The sequence below is a fragment of the Callorhinus ursinus genome, unplaced genomic scaffold (genome assembly GCF_003265705.2).
Source record: "Callorhinus ursinus isolate GAN/ISIS: 27379988/994484 unplaced genomic scaffold, GSC_fseal_2.0 scaffold6, whole genome shotgun sequence".
Taxonomy (NCBI): Eukaryota; Metazoa; Chordata; class Mammalia; order Carnivora; family Otariidae; genus Callorhinus; species Callorhinus ursinus.
In genome coordinates, this window is record NW_027397068.1 from 19,692,981 (window position 1) to 19,715,781 (window position 22,801).

General features: G+C 37.4%; 1 protein-coding gene across 2 annotated transcripts in view; it reads right to left on the bottom strand.

The window, feature by feature from the left end:
* FBXL4 (F-box and leucine rich repeat protein 4) overlaps positions 1-19,625 on the bottom strand; it is a 79,251-nt gene extending 59,626 nt beyond the window's left edge. The window contains exons 1-3 of one of the 2 annotated variants that reach the window (XM_025862903.2): positions 19,491-19,625; positions 3,461-3,577; positions 2,224-2,807 (exon numbers count right to left, since the gene is read on the bottom strand). In XM_025862903.2, the coding sequence (XP_025718688.1) occupies positions 2,224-2,735 (512 nt within the window). In that variant the 5' untranslated portion in view covers positions 2,736-2,807; positions 3,461-3,577; positions 19,491-19,625. Of the gene's footprint in view, positions 1-2,223; positions 2,808-3,460; positions 3,578-10,386; positions 10,547-19,490 lie in introns of those variants that run through there. The other variant, XM_073893688.1, reaches the window with a different exon arrangement.
* Positions 19,626-22,801: the final 3,176 nt, after the last annotated feature.

A 22,801-nucleotide genomic window follows, 5' to 3' on the forward strand; every position in this document is an offset into this window, starting at 1 on the left:
TAGATCTCACTCCCAAATTTATCTAGCTTTTCAGGGAAAAAGTACATAACCTTGTAGGAAAGAGACAAAGAATGACAGAATCCAAAAAAAACAATTCTCACATAAAGGATCCTGCCCAAGGTACTTTTTCTCTCAGAAAAAAATTAAACAAATCTGTATATTAAAGGATGCTAGTTTTCTTTTATAAAAAAAAATTCATTAATAATATTATTCATGATGAATTATCAAGGTCATTCTGAAAAGACCAAACAAAGATCATCACGGCAGTATCCAGCTTGAGCTGAGCTATACTCTGCATTTGTTTCCTGACACTGGGGAGGAGTTTTGAGGGGACAAGGGCCCTCAAGGAAGCAGTGTGTCAGGTGGCTAAGTGATCCTTGTCCCCACTCCTTCTCCAGTGGCAGCTGGGGACTGACAGTTTAATAGGTGCCCAAAAACTGCTCTGGGGTTAGAATAAGCTCAAAAGGGCAGGGCTTTTTGTCTACTTGGTTCATTGTTCACTGCTATATCCCCAGTATCCAAATCAATGCTTAGCACATGAAAGACACACATATATTTAATGAATGAATTAGCAAAGTGATAGAAAGATCACTGATATCAACAAGTAATAGAAAAATGAGAAAATAATATGATTAGATAGTTCAAGGAGAAGGAAACATAAATGGCTCTCAAACATGAAAGCATATACAACCTCAGAGACAATAAAAGTATTTTAACTTAAGGTTTACATGAGATAACATTTTCACCTACCAAAATGACAAAAATATTAAAATTTATTAACACACTCTGTAGCTCACATGAGGCTTGGACAAAACATGTATGCATATACAATGCTAGCAGGAATATAAATAAGCAGAGCCTCTTTGAAGAGAAATTTGGCACTATCTATCAAAATTGCAAATGCATAAACCCCTTGGCCTGGCAATTCTTTTGGGATCTTAACCCACAGACATACTTGCACATATGTAAAATGATTTATGACAAGGTTATTCATTGCAATGTTCATAATAGCAAAAGCATGGAAAAACTAAGTACCCATCAAAAGGTGATTGGTCAATAAGTTGGAATACATATACACTGTGCATTACTTGCAACCACAGAAAAGAATGAGGAACCTCTCTTTGTACTTATATGAAAAGATACAGTATATACTACTAAACGAAACAAGGTATAGGGCGACGTGAATAGTAGTACGCTTATTTTTTGTGTATAAAGAAAATAAAAATACATTTGTATTTGTTTATATCTGCATAAAGAAACTGAAAAGAAGTAAGTGGATAAAAGTGATTTCTTTGAAGATGGGTGGGTCTTAGGCACATGGAGAACAGAGTATATGCAAGACTGCATTATGTACTTTTTAGATTATTGAACTATGTGAATACATTACCAGGTCAATAATTATATTTTTTAAAAAAGAGGAGGCTGAACTACAAAAAGAGGAGGCTGAACTACAAAAAGAGAGAGAGAGACACTGGCACTACTATGCAAATTGATGTAAGTAAATAGGCTTTTAGAAAGAATGCACAAATTTCTCAAAGCAACATTTGTTTTTAAAAGAATATGCTTGTTACAAAGACATTCCCCTAACATTAAAGCTAATCCCCTAAGTACCCCTCCTAAAGTATCACTATAGATCTACTTTGAGTTACTCACTATGTGTAAAAGCAGTAACGTGACGCTTGTTTGAAAATATGTTACAGGGCGCCTGGGTGGCTCAGTTGGTTAAGCGACTGCCTTCGGCTCAGGTCATGATCCTGGAGTCCCGGGATTGAGTCCCACGTCAGGCTCCCTGCCCAGCGGGAAGTCTGCTTCTCCCTCTGACCCTCTGACCCTCTTCCCTCTCGTGCTCTCTATCTCTCATTCTCTCTCAAATAAATAAATAAAATCTTTAAAAAAAAAAAAAAGAAAATATGTTACAGGTCATATCTCCTACTAACTTCTCAGATTGGCCCACATCCCAATTAACTGAAATCACGCTTTTTGTTTATAGTAATTTGTGATGCACAAATCTCACGATCTATGAATATTACGGTGTAAGGTGTTACATGTATAATGAATGTATTACAGCTTTCAATATGTGATTTTTCTCTCCCTATCAGAAAACTAAAGAAAATTTTAAAAATCCAATTTGTTCAAATTACTTAGAATAAGAAAAGACCTCCAATATTAAAACAAACATAACCTTTCAGCCATATAATTTGGTCATTAAAAAATGAGCCTTACCTTACTTCAGCTGGTGGAATTGGTGAATAGGGATTTGCCGAACAAGCCAGAATTCTAATGACTGCTCCAGGATGATAGGTTTCCAGAACATGAACGGCGGTCGGATACACCTGTTGTTCAAAACTAAGTTCCACGTAGTCTTGGCTTTGAAAATTAGGCGGTGTCCTCTTGAATGGCAAAGAAGCGCTAGGACACTGATCCCACCATATTCCATAAGTTCGAAATACAGCTGTCTGAGTGAAGTCACCAGAACTTGGAAATACATTTGGTACACCTGCCAAATTCCACATGGTATAGGACATACTGTTTTCACTTCCATAATGGGAACTGAAATCCACTACTTCTTTGGCATACTGGACCACCTCTGCGTTGAGAGGGGAAGTCTGGCTGTTTGATTCTATAGTTCTACGGCTGTTCATCATTTCTCCTCTTGTAGCTGTCCTGGCTTGGCGCCGAAGGCATATATAATAAAACATGGTCAGAACTGTTAACATGGGAAAGACTGGTGACATCTAGGTGTGAATTATGAAGCTTTAAAAGGTCAGGTGTCCTCAGTAAGACGCATGAACTCTTTGAAGGATGTTCTAAAAAAATGAATGGCTTAGTAAAGTAAAAATAATTCAAATATACAGAAAAATGCATGGATAAGGTAATAATTAGGCTTTCCCCCAATGTAATTTCCCAGAATGAAACTGAAAAACCAAAATTCACTGTAAGTGTAAATCTCTGGTATAACTTATCAAATGAATTTTTAAGAAACCTATATATTGATAATGTATACAATTTTAAGCTATATGGGAAGCAAAACTGATACTATAAGGCAATGGAAAGTACATGATCCAAAAAACCCTATTTTATACAAAATTATAACTATCTTTCAAAAAATACTAAAGTCCTTGAACTTCTAAAATGAAAATTATTTAAAATATCTAGCAAACCACTAAAACACTGCTTTAAATCCAAAAGAACTTTAAGGCATTTTATAATTTCACATTTTAACAAATGATTCCCTATTGTTAATTATTACTCACCTCCAAACATGCTAAGTACAGATTTCACATTATGGGAATATAGTTTTGTGGAGCTGATAGTTAATCCAGACCAACTAAATTAACTGCCTTACACATCACAGATCACCAGACAGTGTTTAATTTATAACTCTTAGCAGTATTTGTTAGGGCAGGCCATGGCTGACTGGCATCTGGTTTGCTGCCAGATACTCTTAGAAATCACTCACCCCAGAGAGAATGGTCACAGGATACACACAGGAAATGCAAAAGTTGGCATTCATCCATGTGGCCTGAAAATTGCATGCTGATTTCAGGTTCAAATGTTGAAATGTGACATTCTTTACCTATGTAAGACAACAGTTTTAGAAGATCTTTTTATTTCCAACTTAGGAAGTCAAGTATCTCAAAAAGATTATAGATCATCTTTTAGATAAACAGACAAACATAGATAAATAGCTACCTATTAAGTAGAACTTTCAAACTGAACAGGTCACGTATTTCTGTTTTGTGGACAAATCTAAATAATACAATTTTAAAATTTCAATACAGAATGTAATAAAAATGTAACAATGACCCCTTTTTATATAAACAACACAAACCTATAGCTATGGGTCCAAGTATGTGGGTAGACATATATTATGGGGACCACACAGTATTTTTTATCTCGTTTTATTTTTATTTTTTAAAAAAATTTCTAAATATAGTTGACACTCAATTTTACATTAGGTTCAGGTGTACAACATAGTGATTTAACATCTCTACATGTTATGCTGTGCTCACCACAAGCGTCGCTACCATCTGTCACCATACAACACTATTACAGTATCATTGACTGTACTCCCTGTGCTGTGCCTTTTATTCCCATGACTTACTCATTCTATAACTAGAGGCCTGTATCTCTCACTCCTCACCCATTTTGCCTATTCCCCACCCCCTTTTCCTCTGGCAACTATCAGTGTTCTCTGTATTTATAGGTTTGATTCTTTTTTATTCGTTTTGTTTTTTAGATTCCACATATAATGAAATCATAAGGTATTTGTCTTTCTCTAATTTCAATTAGCATAATGGCCTCTAGGTCCATCCATGTTGTCGCCACACGTAGCAAGATCTCATCCTTTTTTATGACCATATAATATTCCTCTGTGTATATATGTATGTGTGTGTGTGTGTGTGTGTTTACATCTTTATCTATTCATCTATACACTTAGGTTGCTTCCATATCTTGGCTACTGTAAATAATGCTGCAAAGAACATAGAGGAGGGTATCTTTTTGTGTTAGTGTTTCTGTTTTCTTTGGGTAAATACCCAGTAGTGGAATTATTGGATCATATGGTATTTCTATTTTTAATTTTTTGAGGAACCTCCATACTGTTTTCGACAGTGGCTGCACCAATTAGATTCCCACCACCAGTGCACGGGGTTTCTTTTTCTCCACATCCTCACCAACACTTGTTATTTCTTGTCTTTTTGATTTTAGCCATTCTGACAGGTGTCAGGTGATATCTCATTGTGGTTTTGATTTGCATTTCTCTGATGATTAGTGATGTTGAGCATCTTTTCATGTGTCTATTGGCCATCTGTATGTCTTCTTCAGAAAAATGTCTATTCATGTCCTCTGCCCATTTTTTATCAGACTGTTTCTTGAAGGCAGGATCTAGCCAAAGATCTTCATTTCTCAAAGTACTCAGTACATGGTAGGCACAAAATATCTGACATGTTGACAGAAAGGTGATGAACAAACAAAAAATACTACAAAAGTCCAAAATAATTTAAGATTATACAACAGCATTCTTGTGCCTCTTAATCCCAGTCAGATTCAAACACACTGAAAGGCTTGACAAAATATAACCAGTAAAACAGTAAATAAAGAACTGAGCTTGAAACAAGTGAGGAAAATCCACAGTTGTGAGAAACAGACGAAAGAGAGCAGGAGCTGAAGCTAATACAACTCCTAGAACCAGGTACAGGCCTTAATCGTTATAAGGGGACTTTCTAATACCCATAGAGAGAGGTTATTTCAAGCCACAGGTCATATGTGGAAAGATCTTCATAAAGCCAAAAATAAGGAAAGATCATCCTATCTGTTAAAATCAGAAATATGAAAACTCACTAGCTGGGAAGCCTAAGGAGACATGACCTCAATTTGGGTAATGGGGAAAAGTTGCCAAGGGAAATCAGAACCCTATTAGGTGTACACTATGCATAGAGCAAGGGCCTAAATTCACACTACTTTCATGAGTTAGAATCTCTACCCCATACCCAAGCCAAAAAAATTTAAAAAGATAAAGTAGCTCTGAACTGGTAAACTTTAGAACCTGGTAGGGGCAGATGTGAAACCTCTTTGAAGAGATACTTCCATGACACATGACACAGGACAGACTAAACCCTTACTAAAGATACATCACAGTAAAAACAGACTCCAAGAGAAAATGAACCACAATGAAGTTCAGTCAGTAGGCAGGCTCACTAAATGGAGGAACTTGCACCCCAAGAACAAGAAATAATAGAAAAATCTGAACAAGACATTTTTCTAGAGGAGAGTAATAAAACATGTATTAAAATAACTAAGGTGTTTCTGCAGCACACATTCCTAGAGCTGATGTACCATGAATCAACAAATCAGATTCACCTCAGGAAATATAACACCAAGTGCTAAAGTATAGGTCATGTTATTAATGTGGGAAAATATTCCATTGCATATATGGACCACATCTTCATTATCCATTCGTCTGTTGAAGGGCATCTCAGCTCCTTCCACAGTTTGGCTATTGCGAACATGGCTGCTATGAACACTGGGATGCATATGGCCCTTCTTTTCATTACATCTGTTTCTTTGGGGTAAATAGCCAGGAGTGCTCAGCCATCAGAAAGGATGAGTACCTAACTTTTACATCAACATGGATGGGACTGGGGGAGATTATGCTGAGTGAAATAAGTCAAGCAGAGAAAGTCAATTATCATATGGTTTCACTTATTTGAAGAACATAAGGAATAGCAGGGAGGACATTAGGAGAAGGAAGGGAAACATGAAGGGGGAGGAATCGGAGGGAGAGATGAACCATGAGAGACTATGGACTCTGAGAAACAAACAGGGTTTTAGAGAGGAGGGGGTGGGGGGATTGGTTAGCCTGGTGATGGGTATTAAGGAGGGCATGTACTGCATGGAGCCCTGGGTGTTATACGAAAACAATGGATCATGGATCACCACATCAAAAACTAATGATGTACTGTATGGTGACTAACATAACATAATAAAATAAAATTTAAAATAAATAAATAAATGTGGGAAAAAATAATTATCTAGTCTATCACTTCTTTATTCAAATATTTCACCTACCACAATATAAATCTGTTGCAAAATAAAAAATACAACTGCACAAATCTCAAATCTTTAATGCCAAAATTTAAAATGATATAGCTCTTTTACCATATACACTTTATTTCAAAATAGGCCCCCAGGTATATTAACAGGGGTAATTGCCCAAAGAAATTACTTGGTCCTTCTCTTTCTTAAAAGAATAAAATAAATTGCAAAGATGAAATTTAGGAAATAAAGAACAATTTATAAGTATCCAACTCAACTGACAGACAATTAGAAGACTCTGCATGTTTTATTCCTGGAAACCTTCAAAAAAAGGACAGAATTCCATCTGCCAAAGTGGACAGATGAGTTTGGCTATATAATCTTTTTTTTTTTAAGATTTATTTATTTATTTGAGAGAGACAGAGGCCGGAGGGGCGTGGCACGCAGGGGAGTGGCAGAGGGAGAGGGAGAAAGTCTCAAGCCAACTCTGAGTAAAGCGCAGAACTGGAAACAAGCGACAATCCCACGACCCTGAGATCAAGACCAGAACTGACCAGAACAGAAACCAAGAATTGGAAGTTCAACTGACTGCACCACCGAGGTGCCCCTGGCTGTATAATCTCTGGACATCACTTCTCACTCCACAATCTATACAAACTGCCTCAAATAAGCTTCTTTCACTTTCTTTATAAAACTGCTTTTATCAGAAAGTAAAAATTTTATAAAACCAAGGAAATATCTGCAACATAAGATACAATCATTCACCTGAACTTTCATGATCATTCTTGCCATAAAGATTGAGACAAACCGTGAAAGTCAATTCTATTTCACACACCAAGCCACAAACTTCCTGTTTCCCAGCTAGCTTTTACTATTATAGATTATGGGATAATATCAAAAGCAGCAAGAATGCCATATGAGCAATATCATCTTTAAGCTGCATTAAAGTTAAATTTTACACTGAAGCAACATATGTAAAAGGGAGTTATAAACTGTAAATGTATGTATTATATATTCAAACTTCTGAACAGGAGAAGAGAAATGTAAATGGATGCTTTATTTTTCCAACTATGAATAACAATAATTGTTATTTTTATAAGATAAAGCTAAAAATGACAAGTTTCTGAAAGAAGGAAAAGCAGTGTACATACAGTACACTGAAAAAGCAAATATATTTACTCTTTTCCAGCAATACTATTCAGAAAAACATAATAAAATTAAAACCTGTTTTTGAAAATAAACAAGGCATAGAAATAAAAAAGGAAGTGTGCAACCAATTGTTAACACCCTTTATTGATTATAAACTCCTTTCCAATCAACTAAGATGACACTATAAAAGTGTTTGGGGGGGTGCAGAAGAACATATGGAGAAGAAAGGATAGCTCCCTTTACTTTTTCCTGGGAAATGAAGCTGAAAAAGGGAATAGAGCCATAGTCTCAGGACTCATGTGGCCAGCAACGGCCAATGCTGAAGTCCAAATTGTCCATGTACTGTCTGGACTTTTGCCAAGGCATGGAGGCAATTTGTGATAACCAATGAACATCCCAATGAGCAATGAACCAAATGCAAAAGATACAATAACTCTATTTTATGAGGAGAATGGGATTCAAAGACAAAATGACTTTTCCCACCTGGTGCAAATAAATAAATATTAGTCTGGTACACTAAAGTGGTCCAAAAGGGTGATTATAAAATATACCTTTTGAGAGACATTTCTCTTCCAGTTCATTCAAAATGCTACTTTAATTTTTAAAACTCTCACAGCATATAAAAACATTATTTTCCATTTAACAAAAAGTCACAATTAGAAATAGGGTCACCATTATTTTATTAGTTGTTTAATCCAATTACTTATCAACAATGGCTGTGAGGGAAGAAATTCTCCACAACACACGGAACTTTTATACTAGCACAATCAAGGAATACAGAACAACAGCCATTTTAACTTCTATCCTGAGACTTTCATACTCCTTGGGAAACAACTTGCTTTACACGACATGATTTTATTATAGTACAACTTTATTTTCAACTACATCTTTCATATTATAAAATGCTTAACAAAGTTAAATAATACAATTACAGAGAAAGCAATAACAGTGGAAAAGAGAAATTAAGAGGTATAGACAAGGGAGAACATATGTTTTCTACTGAGATTTGAAGTGAGATGGGGAGTCGATGAGGCGGAGAGAAGCAGGATGGCAGGAACCGCAGAGAAGACGGCTCCTGCTCTGGCACCGCAAAGAGGAGGAAGGCAAAGGACTTTCCATAAAATAAACAAAAGGAGGCCACCAAAATGAACTTGAACCAGGACCACGCCAAAGCCAGGTTCACAGTGGGATGAAAGAACCTAGAAACAAGCTTAAAAGCCCAAGAGGATTCTCAACTTAAAGTGAATAGAGGAGAAGCAAAAAGGACAGGCGACGAGGCACAGCCAGATACTGAAGGCAAGTGACAACACAGTCCTGCCGCAGAACGGCCCACAGACACAAGCCGAGGAAGTGATGGGGAAAGACGACGGTCTAGGCAGCTCCGCAGCATCACACCAAAACGTAACAGAGTGCATAATGTGGTAAGAAATCAAGATAAAAAGGCCAAACCTGGTAATGTTATCATTTCTGAATCCTGCCAAAACTGATCGAGAGATGCTATTTTGAGGAAGGGACTTTTCTGGACAAGTCTAGAAATCCAGACATCGGTGAATGGAGGAAAACATCAATCAAGAAGAGGGGAATCATATTCGAATTCAGCAGCAGCTGCCCCTCACAACCAGCCCTCTTTCCTGGCCTGCCCCCTCTACGCTCCTAGACCACCGCAGGCTCTTCTATCTCCTTCTGCCTGTCTGATAACTTCTCCTCCCCGGGCCTTCCTCCTCTTCATTCTCAAATATATAGAGGTACCATTAAGAGAAGGCCGTCTTTTAATAAAATGACACCCAAGAATGTTCCACCTACCTTGGCATGTCTTCTCCCGCCATCCCTTCCATTTCCACACGCCCCACCTTTGCTGTAGAACATCTGCCTCACCCCCAGCCACACTCGTGCTTGCACACCTCAACATCCTCAAGTCTTCCACTGAGGCTGGGCTGCTCTGGAATGCCCTGTTCTTCCCCACTTGGCAGCCTCTTATTCATCCTTTAAGGTCACGTACAGACTTGGTCTACCACTCACTTTTTCTCTGCTCTTACATTTTTGTGTGCCACTTCTTATGTGGTGAGATTTTCTTCTACCCCAACAGACTATGAATTCCTCAAGTTCAGAGAAGGTGATTTAATCATAACTACACCCTTAGGGCTTAGCACATGCCAAGATATGCTCAATAAGCATTTGTTCTGGTTTCTTTTTGAAGATGGGCAGAGAAGATGGCGGGACAGAATTAAAATAAACACAGAAATGAAACCAGGGACTCTTCAAGATAAGAACATGAGACCGAAAAATGAAGCAAAAAAAGTTCCATATCTTGATACAGAGCAAAAGAGGGGGAAAATGGATAATAAAAACCGAAACACAATAGGTAAGAATCAAATGTACGACCTTCTTTGAAGCCATCCAATAAGGAATAGTATACATATTGAAATTTTACTGTTCAAAGAGAATGTAAAAAATAGTAACCTCTGTTAGTACAAAAGCAGCCCCTGAACACATAAAAGAGACTTGACCTTGGCTACAAAGAAACTCTGATTGAAATTAAAGAAAGATCCATGAAAGAGATGATTGGAGAGGTAAAAGGGAACTATTTTCTCAAATACAATGAATTTTTTTAACACTCCAAATCTCTGTTAAGACCATAGAATGATTAAGAAGAACTGAAAAACTATGAGTAGAAAAGAAGTTCTTAGAAAAAGTGATAACCTGGGGCGCCTGGGTGGCTCAGCCGTTAAGCGTGTGCCTTCAGCTTAGGTCATGATCCGGGGTCCTGGGATCCAGCCCCGCTTCAGGCTCCCTGCTCGGCGGGAAGCCTGCTTCTCCCTCTCCCACTCCGCCTGCTTGTGTTCCCTCTCTTGCTGTGTCTCTGTCAAATAAATAAATAAATAAAATCTTAAAAAAAATAAAATAAAATAATGTACCAGTGTCAGTAAGGAGACTATTGGGGATGGAATATTACTTTACATGCCTCTCTTCCCCTAAGTAAATTCTCCTCCAGTTAAAACACTTTTATTCAGATTACAGTTTTTATTCAACAAGGCCCCAATATAGAATAAACATGTAAAGTTCCTAACTCAGCCAAGTGTATGGACAGGGAACACAGAGCTTCCTACCTAGCTTCAAAGCTTCTTGAAAATCCAGGCAAATAGAGCAAAAGAGAGCAGGGGAACCACTCAGGAAGAAAAAACCTAAAGGCCGAGGAAAAATCCTGAAAACCAAAAGGACAAACAATACTTCTTTCTCTTCCAGGAGTCAAAGTAGGACTTAAAATACAAAAAGTATGGCAACAGCGGGCATTTCAAAACTTTTGCTTAGTTAATGAACAAATGGTGAGGACCATGTAAAAAGTGCGTAAGAAGTCAAATCAGGAATAAACTTGTCAGAACACAAGGGAGAAGATTTAGAATCAATTTAACCTAGAAACTGATAATGGTTAGTTATCTTTCCTTTCTTTCCAAAACTTTCTTTAACAAGCATATCTCAACTTATGAAATATTTCATGACCATTCTTTAGTAGAGAGAGAAAGGAATCGAGGAGTCAATGTTTTCTTTTTGTTTTAAAAAGCAGAGCTGTAGGGATAGATGTCTGGTGATTTAATACAATGGACCTGAAAACCCTCTTCCTGCCCAAAGTGCTATCTCACAAAGGGACAGGAAGGACATGTTTCTAATAACAAAGGTCTGATATAGAAAGTACCTTAGATAAGCTGCCACCAATGGCATATTCTCTATATTTCACCTTCTCTTGTTAATGATGGGTAAGAATAAACCATATGAATGGGAAGGACTGTGAATTTAGAATAACTCTAAACATTTGGCAGATACACAGTATCTATTTAACTAAAATCTAAAATATTAAGGACATCTGGCTAAGGGCAATTTTAATGGACTCACTGAAGAGAGAAAACAAATCTCTCTAGCTACTAAAACCATAAAGTATATTGAATTTACTTTGTTCAGATACTAACTATACATTTTTGTACAGTAAAATAAAGAGCTTTACCTAATAGAAATATATTGAATTTACACTTAGCCTTCCTAACAAAAATCCAACTACAAGATCATAGGTATGTCACTGCTAACCATTGATGCTAAAAGAGCAATTAACTAAAATGGTATAATACTGTTAAATTAACTTTGGTGTGTAATTTACATTCCAAAAAAAAATGTACCCCATTTTAAGTGTGTAGCTTAATGAGTTTTGACAAAGACATATACCAATGTAACCACCTCCAGAATCTAAATATGGAATATTTCCATCAGCCCAAAAGGTTCATTGCTGCTCCCTCCCAATCACCCTTCTACTTCCTGCACCAGATAAAAATAACCTGCTTCTTATCACTATAAATGAGATTGTCCTTTATTCTAGAGTTACACATAAGTGAAATAATATGGTCATATTCTTTTGTGTCTAGGGTATTCTGCACAGCCTATCTTTAGATTTATCCCTGTTGTTACGTGTATCACTAGTTTGTTCCTTTTTATTACTGAATCATATCCATTATATGGACATATCCACTCACCTGTTGATAAACATTTGGGTTGTTTCTTGTGCCAAAGTGTTTCTAAAATGGCTGCCAACATTTTACATTTCCACCAGCAATATATGAGACGTCTAGTTGTTCCACATCCTCATCAGTAGTCAATGTTGTCAGTCTTGAACCATTCCAGGGGGCGGGTGGTAAATATCTTGTTTTAATTTGCATTTCTCAATTGACTAGTAATGATGTGGAGCATTTTTTCATGTCTTTATTTGCTATTTGTATCTTCTTTAGTGAAATGTCTATTTTACCCATTTTTTTAGAATCAGGTTTTTTTGTTTTCCTATTATTTAGTTGTAAGAGTTCTTTGTACAGTCTAGATATAAGCTTTTTATCAGATATATGTTTTGCAAACTTTTCTCCCAGTCAGTGCCGGACTTTTCATCTATTTGACAGTATCTTTTAAAGAGAAAACTTTCCAATTTTTATTAAGTCCAATTTATCATTTTTTTTCCTTTTATGGCAAATTTTTGTGTATCCTAGCGAACATTTTACTTAAGAGCAATGTCAAGTATAATTTCAAAAGGGTAAACTCTGGGACAGATAACATTTAATACCTTAAACCTGGGAACAGTTAATTACAGATTATTGAAATTTCAAGATGATACCAAACTGGATGCTGCAAACACTTCCAGTGGGAATGCAAAATGGTATAGCCACTTTGGAAAACTTTGGCAGTTTATTATAAAGCTCAACATACCCTTACCAAACCATCTAGCAATCCCACTCCTACATTATTTATCCAATTGCACTGAAAACCTATTTGCAAACAAAAACCTGTACACAAATGTTTATATATTTATTCACAATCACTCCAACCTGGAAACATGATGTCCTTCAACAGGTGAAAGGATAAACAACCATACATCCATACGATGAAATAGTACTTAGTAATAAAACAGAATGAACCACTGATTCAGCAAATAGCACAGATGAATCTTAAAATGATTTTGTAAGTGAAAGAAGCTATACCCAAAAGGCTGTATGTTATAGAACTTCATTTATAGGATACTCTGAAAAAAGCAAACTACAGGGAAGGCAAACAGATCAGTGATTGCCAGGAAGTTAGAGGAAAAGACGGGTTGACTCCAATGACTACAACAGGCCCACACAAAGGAATTCCTTGGGTGATAGAACTGTTCCGTATGCTTTTTGATTTCAGTCTTTGTTTTGGACCAAAACAAAGTCAAGTTGGAGATTTAATATCCTCATACTGGCTTATTTATAGGGGTCCTACTTTATTAGTCTGTTCTTCACCAGCACACTCTGAAAGAAAGTTATGTATTAGTTGACATGTCCTGCCCACTCATTGTGTCTAGGACAAAGCCCAATCACAGAGGCCTTTCCATTCACCTGCCTTTAGGGAACTACCCCTCTGGAAGAGAGAACAGAGACCTTCATGACTTCACAGAGATTCCCAACCAGGAACAAATCAGCCAACATAGATCTGCATTTATATGTAGGAGGAGAATTACCTATCTTAAAGACAAGGAAACAAGTTGGGCAATTAGAGCAAATGGTCTCCAGTAAAAGTTAGTAAACAATAGGAAAGTAGTTTTAAAATCATAATTGTTATCTTTAGTGTGAATTAATAGAGTATAGGATTCACAAAACAAGGAGAAACTATTTTTAAAAAATTTTAAGGTCTTTGAAATTAAAAACATGGTGGCCAAATTAAAAATTTAAATGAAAAAAATGATGAGTAACTTAGAACACAGATGCAAGAAACCTAATGCCTATATAAAATGAATGCAAGAGACTGAAGCTGATAGAAATTCAAGGAAATGCTAGAAGATAATGTAATATTTCAGGAATTCTAAAGAAAAAAACTGACTCAAACTCTTATTCACATAGAAAAACAAAAAACACAATGAAAAATATTTCTGGACATACAAATATACTTTCTGTAACTCTTCTTAAAAAAATCTTCAAGAAAATATTCCAGTCAAAAACCAAAGAAAGTATTTTCAAAAGGGAAAGATGTAATATTCAAGTTACTAGTGACCTTACAGTCAAATTTAAATCTTTACAGATACAGTACTGGTGAAGATGAAAAGGATGGTTGGGGGAAAAAAACACAAGTAATGTTAAAAAAAAAAATCAAATCAATAAAACTAAGCATGTAGGGAAGGCAAGGAGTTACAGCCTCACGTTATTGAATGGAGGTATAAGGGAACAGTTATAGATGATTTTAGAATTTCTGAACTTGTAAGAGAGAGAAAAAAAGGTAAATATGAATAGATTAAATTATCCTATTAAAAGATAAAGTCTTTTGCACAAGGGATCTTTGTAATGGAACTGTTCTGTATTTTGACTATGGTGGTGGTCACAAGATCTACATAATATTTGCAGAGAATTAAATGCAAACACACACAAGAGCATGTAAAAGTCATGAAATCTGGATAAGGTCTGTAGATTGTACCAATGTAAATTTCCTGGGTGTAATACCGTCCTATAGTTATGCAAGATGTTACCACAGGAGGAAACTAGGTGAAGTATACATAGGATTTCTCTATATTATTTCTTATAATTGCATATGAATCCATAATTTTCTTTTTTTTTTTTTCCAGAGGGAGTAGAGGGGCTGAGGGAGAGGGAGAGAGAGAATCTTAAACTGGCTCCACACTCAGCACAGAGCCCAATGTGGGGCTGGATGTCATGACCCTGAGATCAGGACCTGAGCCAAAATCCTGAAATCAAGGGTCAAACACTTAACCAACTAAGCCATCCAGGCGCCCCTCTATAATTATCTTTCTAAAAAAAGTTTAAAAATGCAAAAAAATAAACTTTTGAATTAGGAGGAGGGAAAACTAGAGAGAGAAATAAAAGTCCAGCTATATGATGTTTGATGTTTAAAAGAGGCAAGTAAAGCAAAATGATGTGGAATGACTAAAATTAAACATATGAGCAATAAAGATCTGGTACACACAAAACTGACAGAGATGACAATAGTAATATCAGGCAGTGTTGACTCCAAGGCAAAAATCATTAAACAAGGCAAAAAGGATATTTTATACTTTGTAAGATTAAAATCCAAACAATTACACATAGGATGAATTCAACCAAATTGATAGTCACAGCAGGAAACCAACATATTTTGCTCAATTTTGAGGGAAAAAATAATATAGTATAATAAATGTGTCAGTAAAAACAACAGGGAAAGGATGGCTTATCAAAAAAAAAATGTTTTAGAAAAATGTCCAGATACTTAGAAAAATAAATTTGGAATATTATAGCAACCATTTTTTAATCTAAATTTATGATACAAAATTCCAATTAGGGGAATTTGTACAAAGTATTTTAATAATCTTGGGGTGGAAACTTAGAGGTCATAAAGGAAGAGAATAATAGAACTGACAACTTAAGTATTATAAAAATTTCTGTAAAGCAAAAGTTCCCAGAAAAAGCATTAGAATAGACTATGAAAAAAGAAAAAACTATTAAACAGTGTACCAAGTCACTAGTAGCCACAACATGTAAAGAGCTATTACAAATCAATAAGAAAAAGAGAAACACTTCAACAGAAAACTAAGTAGATGATGAACATGTAAGTTACAAAAGAATGCAAATGACCAATAATTTACAGATATTTAACTCCATCAATAAACAAAGAAATGCAAAACTAAAACAGTAAAAACATACCATTTTTCATCCATAAAACTACTAAAATGTTAAAAATGATTGTATCACCTGGATACAATTCTTCACAGGTCTCTCATGTTTCTGCATGTCTTATAAGCCAGAGCACCGATGGCCTTTGTTCCAGACTATCTTTTCAGGGAGGTCTATATAGCAAACATCCATGGTAGATAAAGAGAGGTTTCCCTTTGGAGAAGAGGGCAGGTTTGTTTATTATCCAGTATAATAAATACAATGCCTCTCTCTAGCACAAAGGTTAAGCAAGTTTACTTGCAGCCCATTATGGAAGACTCAGGGTTCCTGTCCTGTAATGTAATCTGTGTGTGCTAGAGTCATCTCTTCATTATCACATCACCCAGTAGAAACTGGGGTTCAAGGAAGCAGCACAAGAAAATGATGATACTCTGGCTACCGCTGATGCTGTGCTTTGAGTCTCTGGCCCGGGAGTCTCATGTCTTTTGCCAGTATCCATCAAACTGCTGGCTTGGAAGTAGGGTAAAATCTCAAGACCTGTAACAATCCATGGCAATGATATGGAAGCAGCAGCATTCTTATAAAGTGTATAAATTTACTCTTCCAACACCTTTTGAAGAGCAATATGGCACAATCTATCATAATTTAAAATGTATATAGCCTTTGACCCAGCAATTGCTTGTCTAAGCATTTACACCAAGGAAATAAACAAATGTGCTAAAATATATATACAAAATGAATAATAGAAATAAATTTCTATTCTGTAACAGAAATAAATTTGAAATAGCTTAAATATCAACAGGGAATCAGTTAAATAAATTTTAGGTTATTCCTACATTGAAATACCAGAAAGTCTTTCAAAAGATAATGTTATATGCACTGACAGAAAGATGTTCATCAATTATTACTAAATGGAAGTTATAGAAAATTATATATAGTACACTGCCATTTATGAAACAAATGTAGACTTATACACATGTATTTTTTGTGTCTGGAAGGAGAACAAATGATTAATGATGATCTCTGGGAAATGGGGTTATTGAATAGGTGGGCACACAACACTTTCACTTTCTCCTTTGGCTACTTCTGTATTACTTGACTTTTTTTTTTGAAGAATGTATATATTCATTTTATAATCTAATAAAGTTTCTAAGCATCTGTTATGGCAGCACTTGAAAATTCATTACATTTAAGATGTCCAGTTGGGACGGTAAAGTACAAATGGACAAGGGGCTGTCCTGGGTGTCATTTCTATGGGCACTTATCCCTCAGAGCTGCTGAAACCAGGTACAGAAAGTCCTGAGTCATAGCTGAGAAGAGACACACTACACTTACTAATAACACAATCCAAAGTTAAAAGATATGCAGATTTTGAACAGCTGCTTTTTTATGTACAACTCTGAGGAGCAACTCTATGTGGCAAGTTCTGAGGTACCAAAAGAAGGGATTTATTTAGCAATGGTTAATGATTCAACATACCATGAAATAGGTTAGGTAAAAAAAATAGTAATTTCAAGCACAGACAAGAAATTTTAGAGGGGCAGGGGAGGGGTTGGTAAGGTGACTTAGTCGGTTAAGCGTCCAACTCTTGATTTCGGCTCAGGTCATGATCTCAAGGTCTTGGGATGGAGTCCCTGCTCTGCGGGTTGGGCTCTGCGCTCAATGCAGAGTCTGCTTGAATCTTGAATCTTCTCTCTCCCTCTCCCTCTGCCCCTCCCTGCTGCTCATACTCTCTCCAAATAAATAAAATCTTTTAAAATAAATAAAAAAAATAGAAGGGAGGGAAGGAAGTCAATTTAACCCCATTAAGTGTTGTCATTACAAAAATATTTAGTGGTCTATGATATGCCAGACACTGAATCACTAGACATTAAACACATTATAAAGCTAGAGTAAGAAAAGCAGCATGGTATCAGCACAAGAAGCCAGAAATCACTGAACAGCAGTTCAGAAAACGTCTTTAGAATACGCAAGAATTAGGACCTTGGATAAATAGAGTATTTATCAGTAGGGAAAACAGAATCCAACAAAAGAGGCAAGTAAAGCAAAATGATGTGGAGTGACTAAATTAAACATATGAGCAATAAAGATCCCATCCCATTGATGAGATCAATGGCTAATAATTTTGGATGGGGGGAAGTGCCTTACTTCCTTTCTCACACCAAAATATACTTGAGGTAGGTTAAAGATTTTTGGATGAAGTCTAAGATCATTAAAAGTACTAGAAGAAAACAGGTGGATATATATATTTACAGTTCATGTGGCAAAAAGTCCAAGAGGACACCAAAGTTAGCACCATGAAGTTAAGACAGAATGTTGATCACAGGAAAATTATGATGATGAGGCAGAGACTAAGACAGCAAAGAACAAAGGGGCAGTTTTTGCTAACTGACCATATCTGAAAGTAAAAGATAGCAGTTAACATTTTAAGATGTCATGTACACAGTACTATAACTGCATTACTTGATCACAGCATTATAAAGAAGAAATTAACCATTTTGCATTGAGATGACCTCTCTGATTTTCAAGTCAGTAACAGAAGAGAAGCGCAGTAAATTGCAGGGTTCAGAAAAGCCAAAATTTGAGACAGTTTAAAAAGTTGATACTCAAAAAAGAGGTATGGAAAGAAGAATCCAATGCAATGAGCAATTAGAGAGAGCCTACCATAGGGTGATGGACATTGCTACTAGGAAAACAAGAACGCTGTCTCTTTCCCCCAATAACTTAGTATCTAATGAAGAACTGTAGGATAGTTGATGTATTAAGAAAAATCTCCCTTTACTTAACCAACAGGTATAATATGTAGTACAGAACTACAGAGGCATTAAGTGAGCTTTTTAAGGACAGAATGTGCCTGAAACCAAGGACTACACGCCAGGAAGCAGTAAAGGCAGCTTGTGTCCTCAAATTGGAACAAGATCACCACACCTGGTGTTGAATCCTCCAGGGCACAACGCCAAACATGGGATCTCGTCAGTGCTACTACCGGACCACAGGTTTATATCACCTTTCTATTTATTCTATTCTATTTATTCTATTATTCGTATATTTCAACTAGTGACTGCATCCCGAGGCTACGTGGCAGTAAGCATTTGGGAACCATCAAGGCAATCCAAAACCACTCCCACTGTAAGCATGTTGACAAGGAGGCCAAGTGGATGGTCACCATCAACACTATACTCTAAGGACACCCCTAAACATAGAAACAAAGTTGCTGCCGGTATCTTGTGGCAATCCTGAAGATATGGGCCTGGTTAGTCAAAAACCATCCATGCCAGAGGGAAACCAAGGCAACACGCACAGGAGCAACACAGGCGGGCAGGTGGCCGACGCGGTACTGCAGGGTCTGCACGGCCCGCTGATACCGCGGTGTAAACAACCCTGGGCAGGGTGGATGCCGGGACGACGCCTCACGCCGTGCAGAGTGCGGCAGAGAAGCACTACCCAAGGCACGTAAGCCGCTCACAGGTGCCCAGCAAGTTCCGGAAAAGCGGCACAGGCTTGGGGGGGGGGGGGCGGGAGGCAACCGGTGGGGGACCTCTGCCCCGCGCCCGGGTTCCCCGGAGCACGGCGCTCCGCCCTAGCCCGGCCCCGCCCCAACGCTGAAGGAGGAAGACGGAGACCCGCAGGAGGAAAAAGTATAGGTAAGGGCCGTACCCTGCAGGGTCCGGGAGAGGTGCACGCCGCGGGGTTCACCAGCAACCCAAGCGGCACCGGGAGACGCGGGCGCGGACGCGGCTCCCAGAGTCCCGCGCTCCGGCGCGGCGGCGGCGAGGCCGGCCCAGCGCGACCCGGAAGGAAGACGCAAAGACCGCGAGGAGGGGCGGGGCCGAGCCAGAGGGGAGGCGGGGCGCCGTTCCCGCTGGAACCTTGCGCGGCGTCTGGACCGCCCTCTCCTAGGCCGGGGGGAGGAGATTCCTGCGGACTTCCCAGCCCGAGTCGTGCACTATAAATCGCTCAGTTACTACGCAGCGGGCAGTGGTTCAAACCCCCTGCGGGAGTAATCCGTTCCTCGCACCAGCCTGCCATCTGTAGTGTAGTCCTGCTAGGGCTTTTGCAGTCCAGAGTTGGTGGGTCAGGTAATGCATAGGGATTATGGGTAGTAAGGTCTTCAGAGCTGAAGTGGAAAATAAATTATAGGTGCTCTAGAGGCATAATTCACCAAGTTTGCAAATCTCTTCTGCCTCAGATACAAATCCGTCCTGCAAGCTCATTTCTCTCACATGTGGAAACCGTGACCATGATCTCTCAGGAACGAGATGGTCTCACGTCTCCCTTAGTTACTTTTGTTTATTTTCAGTAGATACAGTATCAACTTTTTAAAGTTTGCATTATACTGATCTCCTTACAAGATTTCTACTGAGATGAAAAAACATTGACTAATGAAGAGATGATAACATATTACTTGCTATCTATTTGCCCCTAAAGAGCCAAAATAATAAAGATATTTATTTATAAATTATATATATGAACTGAACTGATATGTGCAATAAAAATTGTATGCAAAACTGGACATTTTTAAAAAGAATATATGATGTGCAGTATAAATTGCATGCAAAACTGGACATTTTAAAAAGGACTTGAAACTTAATCCCCAATTTCCCTTGAGTGTGGGCAGCTTAGTGACTTGCTTCCAAAGAATATGGAAGGGAGGAAAAAGCAGCTTTATTGTGGAGAAACCTGGTAAACACTACCTTGGCCAGATGAAAGATAACACCGTCCGTGATAAACCAAGTTAATAGCATGCACCCTGATATGGTGTAATGAGAAAGGCACTTCATCTTCATAATTTTCTTCCTCAAAACCCATAAACCCAGTCTGACCTTGAGGCAACATTAGAAAACCCAGAAAAACCTACAAAATACCTGAACAAACTATCTAGTTAATGGAAAAAATATAACAAAACAAACGAAGAAAAACTGAGAAACTGTCACAGACCCGATGGGGACTTGGGTGATAGGACCACTAAATGTAACATGGTATTTTGAATGGGATCCTAGAACGTGAAATGGATGTTAGTGGGAAAACTAGTGAAATTGGAATGGAATTTAGTGAACAGTAATGTGCTAATGTTGGTTTCTTAGTTGTAGCAAGTGTACTATTATAATATACGATGCTAACAAATAAGGGGCAAATGGATGAGTGGTATGTAGAACTTCTGTACCACCATTGCGACTTTTCTGCAAATCTCGACTGTTCTAAAATCAAAAGTGAACTACAAATAATTTATTAATGAGTAAATAAATGCTCTTTTATGATTGCCAGTGAGACTTAATTGAGTTGATGCCTTTAGGGCACTCAGACCCAGTCTAACTAAAAAAGTTTCTCATTTCTAATTTTTGAAATAAATAATTTTGAAAAAATTTTTCATTAAGGTATAAAATATATTCAGGAAAGGACACAAAATATGAATGTAGAGTTTGGTGAAAAGTGAACACACCCACGTATTCACCACTCAGATAAAAAATAGATAATTACTGGCACTCAGAACGCCCCCCACTTGTTTTCTTAAAACTCTATCCTTCACTCCTCCCCAAAGGTAACCATTTTCCTGACTTCTAATACCAGAGTGGTTCTTGCCTTTTTTTTTCTTTTCTTGTCTTTATGTAGTTGGATTCATACGTTACGGTCTGGCTCCTTTCTCTCAACATTAGGTCTGTGAGAGCGATTCATGTTGTTGAGTGTAGTGGTAGTTTCTTGAGTTTCTTTTGTATAAATACACCATAACTTATTTATTCTATGTCCTGGTAGACATTGAGCTGTTTTTTTGTTTTGATTATTACAAACAATGCTGTTATGAACATTCTTATTCATATCTTTTGTTGCATATCTTTAGCATGCCTCCCATACATTTTCTCCTCCTTGGTGTAGAAGAGATATAGTAGTTGGTGCTATTATTTGTTTTGTTGAGTGTTTTGGTTTAGTTTTGTTTTTAAAGGCACTTAAAGTGCTGCTTGGAAAGTATGTAAGCTTATATTTAAGGAAAGGGAAAGACTAGGGCAAAGTTTCATTTCTGTGACTAGATGGAATTTTGGTCATCATTGCTCAATCTACCCTCCCTCCAACGTTCTCGTCTCAAGCGCCGTAACATTGCCATGCCTCATTTACTGAGCAGAAGAGCCAAGTGGGGCCAAGTAACAGGGCGATACTTATCAGTTAGTGATGGCACTGATTTAATGGGTGAACTAATGCCTACTTATTAAATGGAATGTTGTTTGGAGCTGAATAGCATCCCACGCCATAACAGCACTATTACAAATAAAGAAAGTCCCAACAAAGCTTAATTGTGCATAAAGAACCAGCTCAGCAAGCTGGTTATGATCCATTCTGTGTTTGCTTCAAAAGTTACAATGTTCTACTCAGATGGGGAGGCGGGCAAAGAAGCAGCAGGTTCAAAACTCTTCTTTGTCTCTAACTCTTAAAACACTCACCATCATACCCTCCACTGTTTTCAAGTGATTTGTCTTTATCTTAAAATGAAATGTGTACCAATTATAAACTTCCACAGTAAGGAGTATGCATGACAAGAAGACACAATATCAGACGCAGAAATAGTATATATTCCGCACACTGCAGAGAGGACCAAAAATGTCTTCACCTTGAGCTCCCTTAGGTTTTCTATCATTGGTTACCCAGTAAAGTCTTCTGTCAAGTCAAGATCCCTCAGAAAATGCAACTCTATACATTTTCCACTAACTCAGCCAAAATAATTTGCCTCTTGGTGAAATCTTAACTAGTTAGTTGAAAAGTGGCTTTCCATCAATAATATTAGTCCAGGGTTTTTAATATGCCAGTGGCCAAAGAGCATGAATAATAGCCAATAGGAGTGATCTTTTGGTGTAATTTTTTTAACCTCTTAGATTCTGTGACAAGTTTTATTTTAATATTAATCTACCACAATATTCATCTAGAAACAGTCACAGCCCTACGAAAAAAAAACTAAAAGAATTTTAAGCAAGAAGTCCGCC